At 40.6% G+C, this 9,923-nt stretch overlaps 2 protein-coding genes across 3 annotated transcripts in view; both read left to right on the top strand.

The window, feature by feature from the left end:
- arhgef3l (Rho guanine nucleotide exchange factor (GEF) 3, like) overlaps positions 1-2,361 on the top strand; it is a 6,101-nt gene extending 3,740 nt beyond the window's left edge. For both annotated transcript variants that reach the window (XM_087178980.1, XM_023425205.2), the window contains exons 10-13: positions 35-292; positions 662-832; positions 1,126-1,318; positions 1,831-2,361. In XM_087178980.1, the coding sequence (XP_087035106.1) occupies positions 35-292; positions 662-832; positions 1,126-1,318; positions 1,831-2,078 (870 nt within the window). In that variant the 3' untranslated portion in view covers positions 2,079-2,361. The remainder of the gene's footprint in view (positions 1-34; positions 293-661; positions 833-1,125; positions 1,319-1,830) is intronic.
- A 107-nt stretch (positions 2,362-2,468) lies between these two features.
- usp21 (ubiquitin specific peptidase 21) lies at positions 2,469-9,208 on the top strand. The gene is made up of 11 exons (XM_087178981.1): positions 2,469-3,508; positions 4,555-4,611; positions 4,745-4,862; positions 4,959-5,073; positions 5,263-5,382; positions 5,482-5,546; positions 5,638-5,825; positions 6,978-7,056; positions 7,154-7,261; positions 7,985-8,099; positions 8,275-9,208. The coding sequence occupies exons 1-11, from the start codon at positions 3,353-3,355 to the stop codon at positions 8,366-8,368; spliced, it is 1,215 nt and encodes a 404-aa protein (XP_087035107.1). The 5' UTR covers positions 2,469-3,352; the 3' UTR covers positions 8,369-9,208.
- Positions 9,209-9,923: the final 715 nt, after the last annotated feature.

Raw genomic sequence — 9,923 nt, 5'->3', positions numbered from 1 at the left:
CCCCACCACCACTCACTCACTTTCCTCTCTGCAGTTCCCTTGCCTGGAGGCCTATGTTACATACTGCTGTAACCAAGTGGGGGCCAAAGCCCTGCTGGACCAGAAAAAGCATGAGAAGAGAGTGGAGCACTTCCTGCGCCTATGTCAGGAGTCTTCGTTCAGCAGGAAACTGGACCTGTGGAACTTCCTGGATCTCCCTCGAAGCCGTTTGGTCAAATACCCGCTATTGCTGAAAGAGATACAGAAGTGCACGCCTCCAGAGCACCCTGATGAGGACACATTGCCTGATGCTGTGAGTTCTTAGGGGGGAGAAACGCATCCACACACTAATATATATATGTGTGAATATGAACATATGTTGTTGATGTCATTGATGTGCAATCAGTAACTTGAAAATACCATAGTTATATTCATGAACCTAGCTGGGCTGTAATCACTTTATACCAAAGGAGATTCGAGTAATTAGAAATTTGTTGCTGCATCTTCCTGTGGACATTCAAGGTGCACATTTGAAACAGGATACTACCTGTACTACTACATTTTGCTCAAAATGTATTGTAGGAGTTGTATCCTATTTTAGTCCGACCCAGAATTCTCCCTTCAGCCTCACAGTGTCTCACTGTGGTTTTGCTGATGCTGTGTCACACTTTGTTCTGCTCAGCTGGAGCTGATCCAGAGCATCGTGGCGGAGGTGAACAAGAAGACAGGGGAGGCTGAGTGTCAGTTCTACAGGCGGGGTCTCGGCTACCTCGAAGAGAGCCAGAGACTGCCCGAGATCCAACAGTCCCGCTTCCTCTACTGCCACGGAGAGCTCAAGAACAACAAGGGCCAGGTAGCAGCTCTCTGTTGTTACGTGTCACTTTCCATTGATTGACCTTCGAGTGGTGTTGCTGGGGTTGTTTGAGGGTCAAGTCTTCTACATTCATATGTAATATAAAGATAAAGATGTTAACATAATATCTGAATAATAGATTTTTCCTTGCTTTTGCTAACTTATGTTTGAATATATTGGTAAATAGTCTCCTGAGGTCATATCTCTCGCTTTATGTGTGTGTGTGTGTGTGTGTGTGTGTGTGTGTGTGTGTGTGTGTGTGTGTGTGTGTGTGTGTGTGTCTCCTCTGTCAGCGGCTGCATGTATTCCTGTTCGAGCTGGCTTTGGTGCTGACAAGGCCGGGGGAGGACAGAGAGGGAGGTCAGGTGTTCAATGTGTACAGACAGCCTCTGCCCAATGCCTTGATAAATCTGGAGGAGATCCCAGATGGGGAGGCTGGTGGAGGGGGCACCTTCAGAGGAGCCTTCACTGGGGGAAATGATAAAGGTAACATATACATAACATACATATGTTGTATTCGTTGCTAAATTATGAGGAGACAGGGCTGTAGGGCTGCAACTAATGATTATTTTCATTTGTTTTTTTTGTTTTTTTTAATTAATGGATTAATCTATAACTAATAGTCAAATAGTTTCTAAGGCTCAAGCTAACATTGTCTGAGGAATTGTCCAAACCCCACCAATATTTCATTTACAAAGAAGGAGGAGCAGCAAGTCGTCAAAACTGCTGTCACCCCTAAATAGTTGGCATCTTTCCTTGATAAATGGCTTAAAGAAATGTTGTTCTGATGATCAGCTAATCAAGTTACTGTTGCAGCACCACAGTGATGTGTGTATACTTTATTATGGCATACATGACCTGTGAACCACATTTCACTTTTGTTTGTACTTTTTGTTTCATGACCCGTTAGATGAAATGAAACCTACAACCGTGCTTCCTTTCAATTTCCTTCTTCCTCCCTCTCTCTCTCTTTCTCTCTCTCTCTGTCATCCCCCTAGTGAAGAACTGTTTCCGCGTAAGCAGCAGAGGGCGCTCCAAGGCTCACCCTTACTGCCTGCAGGCCAACGACTCCTTCAGCAAGCAGCAGTGGATCACCTGCCTGCGCCAAGCCATCGTCCAGTCGCGGGACAGGACATCTCAGACCAGACAGTCGCAGTTCTCCCTCCACCCTGATCCGGCCCTGTATCACATAGCTGAGCTCAGCCTCAGCTCGGACACAGACATGGCCGACCATACCAGCCGCTGACTGGCAAACTGATCATCAGGAGGCCTGTGGAGTCACCACAGATGTGTACATTGACATTGGAGAATATAAATGGGACTGCTTGTGAAAGATGATTGTGCTTAGACACACATATAAAATTTCCTACATGGATAATTTTCTTTTTTCGCTCTTGCTGATGGATTGTGCGATTGTGGTGATGCATACTGTACAGCTTGGAGCAGCGATACTGAATGTGAATTTACTATGAAAAATGTTTTTGCTGTTGTTTTTTTTTTTTTTTTTAATAAACTGACACTTGAAAGTTTATTGAGATATTTGTGGAAAAGTACACAAAGAAAAGTCTAAGTATAGCCAACGAGTTCTACAGAGAAAAGATTAGACATGATTATCCTCCCTCCCTCCCTCTCTCCTTTCTCTCCCTCTTTCTCTCTCTCTCTCTCTCTCTCTCTCTCTGACACCGGTGACAGGGCAGGGGAGAGAGGTAGACTTTCAGTTCCAGCCTACAGACACACAGTGAAACAGTAGACGTCCCCTTATGCATTTTTAACAGCTCAGCAGGTGATGGGAACAGTTTGGTTGGGACAGTTTGTCCAGAGATAGAGTGACCAAGTGATCAGGTGAGTCAAAACTGCTCTGTTTATCTCTAATGCTACAGTATTTATCAGGCATTATTTGCAAACTAACTTTGTTTGCCAGATTTTACCTTTGAGCTGCACGAAACGGCAACGAGAGTGTAGACTGTGCAGTGCAGGTTCAGAACAGAGATTGGCATGTTCTGTGTTACAATTCATATAATTGACTATTTTAAGTAAGTTAAACCTAGTTTTACAGTTTAATTGATTAAAACTCATCTCCTTTTTGTAACTATTGTGCTCTCAAGAAGATATGTTGATATCTGGATTCACTGAGGTCCCTGTCAGACCGCTGCTTCCCGAGCTACTCCGTATGCTGTAATTAGGAGAGAGAATTGTGAGCCAGAGTGGATAAACTGCATCTATACAAGATCAGGATTTACCTTAAGGGGAATGCTCATTCACAAATTAATCCTGTTCTTTTGCCCTCAGTTGTGAATGACGTCCCTCGTGATTTTCCTGGAAAGAAAGGATAATACTCTCTGTCAGACAGTTGACGTGCTACGACCACGTCCTGCTCACCTTTGACCGTGCATGTGAAAAAAACATCTAACCCAGTCTTGAGGTGCAAACCACCTGGCTTGCACTTCTTCAGGAAACTCTTGTATCGGTCTCAGGATCCCTTTTTTGGTGGACACTTGTGAGGTTTACCAGTAAGACAGGATGCCTGGAGCCAGCGGTGTCAACGTGGAGGGGTCTTGCGAGGCCCTGTGTCGAACCCTGGTGTCTCAGAACGGCCTCCAGAGAGAGACGGCTGACATCTCCCAGTCTGTCCTCTACACCTCTCTGATGGGCCTGCTGCTGGTCACTGACAATGAGGTGTGCACGACACGACACAACACAGCATGAACCTTTAATTCATGCTCAAACCTTCAAGTCTGGTCGTCTTCAGAGTTTGTTCTTAATGTGGAACTGATGGGGACACTCATGAGTCAAATGTAAACACAGACAGAGACATCGTATAAAGGAATTAATGGAGAGTACATATCAACACACACGTGTTTAAGCACCTGTCAGCACTCCTTGGTCACTAATAGGATGACTGCTGGAGGCTGACCTCCTTTTAGCCTCTCTTGTTATGATAATGAGATAAGAAGGCTAAATCTGTCCCACCAATGTTACACACACTGACAAGGCGGGGTTACGGCACACAGACAGTAACATGCTGTACGGACACAACCAGGGGTCAAATAGGAGGACACACCCAGTACATGTGCATACTGTTTTTTAGACAAATGAATACACATCTTTATACTGTCCTGTAGTTCTGGTCTGGGGCCGGTTTCACAAAGATATTCTAGACTGGTCTGTATTGTTAGGTAAGTTTTATTTTTTCTCATAGATCAGTCTCATGCAAGTGAGACTGTCTCACAAAAATTAAAACACCTTACCCCCAGGCTGACTCAGGCCTAAGACCAATGTTTCCATGGTAACAATCAATGATACCTGCGGTGAACAGTAGCATGGAACAGCAAAAAAAACTGAAAGCATGGCTCATAATTTGGGCAATGAGAAGTGACAGAGATTTTAGAGACCACGGTAAATGTTTTTCCAAATCAAATTTTTCTTTTTGTTGTTACACTCTTCACTGAATTTTCCAGTTAAAATGTCCTTGTAACTGTTGTCTTTCAAAAGTCAAATATTTTCTGCTGAGGTAAATGGAGCTCAGTGGTTGGATGTACTTCCTTGGCCGCCCTTTTTTTTTTTTTTTAATTTTGAAAGTTATCCAGAATTCATTGTACAGCAGTCCGGCTTAAGATAGTCAAGAACTAAACTGCTTTGTGCAACAGATGAATTTAGACGTCTATCTGAAGTCTGACTATTTGTTCTGCAAAGCAGCTTCCTGTCTTCTTTTTATTTTACAGAAAGAGCAGCTCACTGTAGGAAGTGGAAGGGTTGGCCTTAGAAACATAGGAAACACAGTAAGTGTCGATGCAGGATGAAACCCTTGAAATAATCACTCCTTCCAATATTTCCTCCAGAATTGCCAGAATCCTTTTTTTCTTTACACCAACATGCTCACCACCTTTCCCCTTCACTTTGTTTCCGACTTAGTGTTTCCTGAATGCAGTAGTCCAGTGTTTGTCTCACACACGGGGCCTACGGGACTACTGCCTCGTCCAGTCCTACAGGCATGAGAAGTTTTCCAAAGAGGAGGCTAAGCTCATGGAAGGTATGTTTCTCTCTCCTCTCCATGCCCCTTCTTGGACATAATGTTTTTGTTTTTTTTAGCCAATTCTCTTATTGTCACTTTTTATTCCTGTACCAGCTTTCTCTCAGGTGCTGTCAGGCCTTTGGGATGTAAATGAAGGAGACACAGTTGTAAATCCACGACAGTTTTACAATATTTTTAAAGAAGCGGTGCCTTATTTCAGTGGTTACAGGTGAGAATATTTTTTTTCTTTCTTTTTCTAAAGGTTCACTGCATCTTTCTGAGGGACTTTTTATGCGATCAGCAAAACTATTTCAAGGACAAGAAAAACTTACTTTCTCCTTTGCTGCTTTTTAGTTTTATCGTTGAGGCTTGTATGGAAGTAGCTTGTAACAGTGAAATTAAGAAATGTCTAACTCAGTCAACAGGATGCTCAGGAGTTTCTCAGGTTCCTGTTGGACAAGCTGCACACAGAAATCAACCGCAGGCCCTACGTTCGACGGACAGGGAAGGAGCCTGAACAAAAATATGCCAGAATTAGGTGAGCTGAGTGTTTATTTGGAAAAGATTCTATCATTGAAACTTTAAAGTCCTTCATGTGACCACATTTTGTTTCCCCTCATCTCTTATCCTCCTGTAGACTTTCAGAGGAGGCAGTTGCCATGTGGAAGAAGCACTTAGAAAGAGATGACAGCAGAATAGTAGGTGAGGACAGAAGTCCAGTCAGTATCATCTGCAAAATAACTTCAGTACAGGCGATACGTGATGTTTCTTGCTTCTGTCACCCATCTGACAGACCTGTTCTCAGGCCAGCTGCGGAGCTCGCTGCATTGCTCAGTGTGCTCCCACTACTCCAACACATTCGATGTGTTCTGTGATCTATCGCTGCCCATCCCCAAGAGGAGCTCTGCAGGGGAGGTCACGCTGAGGGAGTGTCTGGACCTCTTCTCTCAGGAGGAGAAACTGGACAAGGAGAATTCACCGGTAAGTTAACGCATTTGTTTTCATCCATCCATCACCTACACTTTTCATTTTAGTTATTATGTTCTTGTTGCAAACATGGAGTAAATGTAAACTGTAGATGAGGTGGCACCCCAGCTCTCATTTGTCTCCTACAACATCCAAACAGGCTTCCAAAAAGATCAGTTAAGGGTTTACTTTTTACATTTATACCAAAATACCAACATCATGGTAAAATAGAGCTTTTGGTTTATGTGAGCAGAGGAGGGAAGAAGTCAGAGGGCTCATATATACATAATATCCTACAAAACAATCACTCTAAAGAAATATAAAGAGCAAACTAACTATCAAAAACTTATGAAAGGTTATCTGCCACTGATGTTTTTTCAGCTGAATCCTGAAGACATAAAACAAAGTTGGTGATTTTGCATGATTTCAAACTGTTCCAGAGCGGGACCTCTGGCTATAGTTAGTGGTATCTTAATATTGAGAAATATGATAAATATGTAAGTTAAAGGAAAATTCAGTAGATTTTAGAAATGATGGTAGGTTTCACGGAGGCCGTCAGGTACAAATACTTACAAATGAATGCATATGTTAAAAGTAAAAAAAGTTATAAATAGTTGATAGATTTCATTTCCTGTTGGGCAGATGAATCATAACTAATTCAATTTGTTACCGTTTAAAAAAAAAAAAAAAGAATATTAAATAAGCACCAATCGCTGTTCAAGCTTGAAAAGTTATAAGTTATTATCTATAATTTTTTAGAGTTTAGGACTCAGCTATCCAGTTTCAGCAGGACTGCCTGGGTGTCGTTTGATCAAAAAGTGGCCTTGACTGAAAGTGGCAACATAAACAAACAGCCGCACAGCTGTCATAACACTTTGACTCAACTGTTGCTAAATTCTGATTGCTGCACAGACATGCATGACACCACTTTCTCCATCTTTGCCCCACCCACTTCAAACCAGAAAAAAAAAAAAAAAGGGCATAGACAAAACAGTCCAGACTGAAATCTTTCATGTGAAACCAAAACTGGTTTATCCCCGGCAGAAAATGACATGTTCATTCAGGACCTCATCTCTCACGATAAGAAGCTGAGAGAATATAATATTTAACAATCGTATCTTGTGGTGTAAAATGTTGAAGTGTCTGTTTTGTCTGTGCGTGTTTCAGATGTGCGAGAGGTGTAACAGGCGTACAGAGTGCACCAAGCGGCTGTCCATCCAGAGGTTTCCACAGGTTATTGTGATCCGTATCCTTGGCAACAGCTGCTTCTTACTGTATTAACATTGTGAGCAAGTGAAGTTCGTGTGCAACAAGTTATGATGATGCTTAACAGAGTCGATCAGATCTGAATCGTTTCACGACAGCACGGTGGTCTATCAGTAAAAGCACAGTATACGTGTCCTTCCCTCTCACTAACCTGGACCTCGGACCCTACGGACCTGTTGACTGCGGTACTGCTACAAAACCTTTCTCTCCATGTGTCCATGTACAAGTCTCATGTATTCCTCCATCATTATCTCCTCTCATGTGCATGCATGCTTGGCACCACCATGTGTGTTACCGTGTGTTGTTTAATTCATTGTGGGAATGGAGTGAAAAGTTGAAATAATAGTGTGCAGGCAAGGTTAAAAAACAGGATCCTTGTCAAGGTTCTTTTTTTTTTTTAAAGAAAGAAAAGCAGCCACACATGGGTGAAAGTCATTCATTTTGACAAGAGGACGCAGACCACACAAAAACAGCATTTTTGAAAGCTTGACATTTTATTTTGATAATTGATAGTTGAGAGAAACAAGAGACATGAGGAGAAAGAGATGTGGGTGATTTCTGTACCTAAACCATGAAAACATCAAAATGTTGAAGTATGGCAAGATGGTCCACCAGAGCTATGAATCACTGATGAATCATTTAGATAAATAAATGAATAAAGACAGATGCTTATGCTTTGTGTGAATCTATTACCAGGAAACATTTCACTGATTGACAAAATAAATCAATTACATGTTGATTAACTAATTAAAAAACAACAAATTATACTTTTAATAGAAAAAAATGCAATTTTAATAGAAAATAATGGCATATTAGCAGATAATCAACAACTTATGTGCTTTTTATAATTAGATACTTTTCAGTAGTTTTTTTGAATGTCACAGATAATTGTGATTTTTTTACAACAGGCCCAGTTCTGTATGATTTATATGCAATATGTAACCACGCTGGGACGGTGAACATGGGCCACTACACAGCCTGCTGTTCTGATGAAAATGGTTGGTGCTTCTACAATGACTCCAGGTGAGACTCGCCCAGCACCCAGATCATTTTGTTTAATATACAATGCTCTGACAACTGCTTGTCACAGACAGTATTTAAAAAGGCTACTGTATCTATGGGTCTGTTTGTGTTGAGATGCCTTCTATATAAACTTGGATCTGTTTCTCATGACTACTCTCTATCTCTTCATCTGCAGTGTGACTCCAGTCTCAGAAAACCATCTTCAGACCAATCAAGCCTATGTGCTGTTCTACCAGCGCAGCAACAGCACCGCCACCGTCAGGAAATAGACCACAGACTGGCTGAGTCAGGCAGCCAATCACAGCAACTTCACCTCCAGTGTCCATAGAAACAAATAGAAGCAGCAGTGCTGTAACTCTGGAATCTATGAACTTCTCAGTCTCAGAGAGAGAAGCCATGCCTACTTTAAGGGGGCCTGAGGAGGTGACCCCTCCGCCCCCTTAATCATTGAAGATGCTTTTGAAGAGTGTCAGTGAGAGAGCTGAGACAGCTGAGACAGACTGTAGCCTTAAGAGTCTCTGTGCCCTAGTTCTCAGGCAGGAGTGAGTGAGCCGTGTATGTGCAGATCATGCAGAGCTCTTAATGTAAGCTAACCGGGATTCATGCTTGCTAACATAAACCCAAACGAAGAAATGTTAATCTTGGGTGGAATAGAAATTAGACAACATTTCATGACTCAACTGTGACATAGGAATTGTTCAGATTCTCTGACTACATTTTGGCTACAGTTTTCTGAAAATATACTTTAAAATGTAAATATCTGTATCCTATGCTGTCTTTTTATCTTCAGCTCCTTCCACATGGACAGTTAACTCTGAAACTTGAAAATATTAAAATTAGATATATTTTCTCTCTAATTTTCTCTCCATATTATAATTTCCATGTGTGTATATACACAATATATATACATATACACTATATATAGTACATACTATATGTATATACTATATACTATGTAGTATATACATATAGTATGTATGTATTTTTTTTTACATTTGTGGCTATTGCACGAAATCATAAAAATATTTTGTACATATGGACAAATAACACATCTGAATGTAATGCATTACTGATATTTGAAACGGTCAATAAAAGACCAATACAACGTCTGATGATTAAACTCGATACATTCGGTTATGTGCCACTGACTTTATTATTATTGTTACTGGTGTTGTTGTTGTCAGTGGTGGAAGACGTACTCAGATCCTTTACTTAATTAAAAGTAGCTTTAGATTAATGTAAAACTTACTTGCCTGGTAGCAGAAGTTCTGCTTTCTGTTTACTTAAATAAAAGTACAGAAGTATTATCAGCTACATTTAATGAACATATTAAAAGTAAAAGTACTTGTTTTGATTAAAGTTAGCCCCTGTTACTGATATAATATTACACTATTAATAATGATACAGGTGCACCAGGCTGAGCTAGTTTTAACTATTAGTTACACAGCGTTATCTCTCATCTTTTCTTTTTGTGAGTTTTACTTCTTTGGACCTCAAGCAGTTATTCAAATGCAAAGCATGTGAAAAGTATAGGGGTGCTACTCATGGAACCTACTAGAAAATAATTTTTTTGTCATATTTCCTATATCAAATTTAAATCTGAAAAAAAAACTTGTAACTAAAGCTGTCAAATGTAGTGAAGTAGAAGTATAATAGTAACATAAAATGTTATTACTCAAGTAAAAAAGTGCCAAAAGCAGTACTCAAGAACAGTACGTTACATTCGACTGCTGGTTGTTATGCTGTTTCACATAATGAAATGTAATAAATAATCCAAATATATATGGTGAATATTTAATATATATAATATATAGGTAGAGACAG

This window comes from Seriola lalandi, unplaced genomic scaffold (genome assembly GCF_002814215.2).
Source record: "Seriola lalandi dorsalis isolate HSWRI2012SDOR001 ecotype SW California unplaced genomic scaffold, Sedor1 jcf7180002054767, whole genome shotgun sequence".
In the NCBI taxonomy this organism is placed as follows: domain Eukaryota; kingdom Metazoa; phylum Chordata; class Actinopteri; order Carangiformes; family Carangidae; genus Seriola; species Seriola lalandi.
This window is presented reverse-complemented; position numbering and strand designations above follow the sequence as displayed.

Excerpts from the sequence above, each read along its gene's own strand:
- usp21 (XM_087178981.1), top strand. The coding sequence starts at position 3,353 with ATGCCTGGAGCCAGCGGTGTCAACGTGGAGGGGTCTTGCGAGGCCCTG. Across the intron at positions 5,074-5,262 it reads CCTTATTTCAGTGGTTACAG|TCAACAGGATGCTCAGGAGT; the intron begins GTGAGAATATTT and ends TGTCTAACTCAG. Across the intron at positions 8,100-8,274 it reads TGCTTCTACAATGACTCCAG|TGTGACTCCAGTCTCAGAAA; the intron begins GTGAGACTCGCC and ends CTTCATCTGCAG.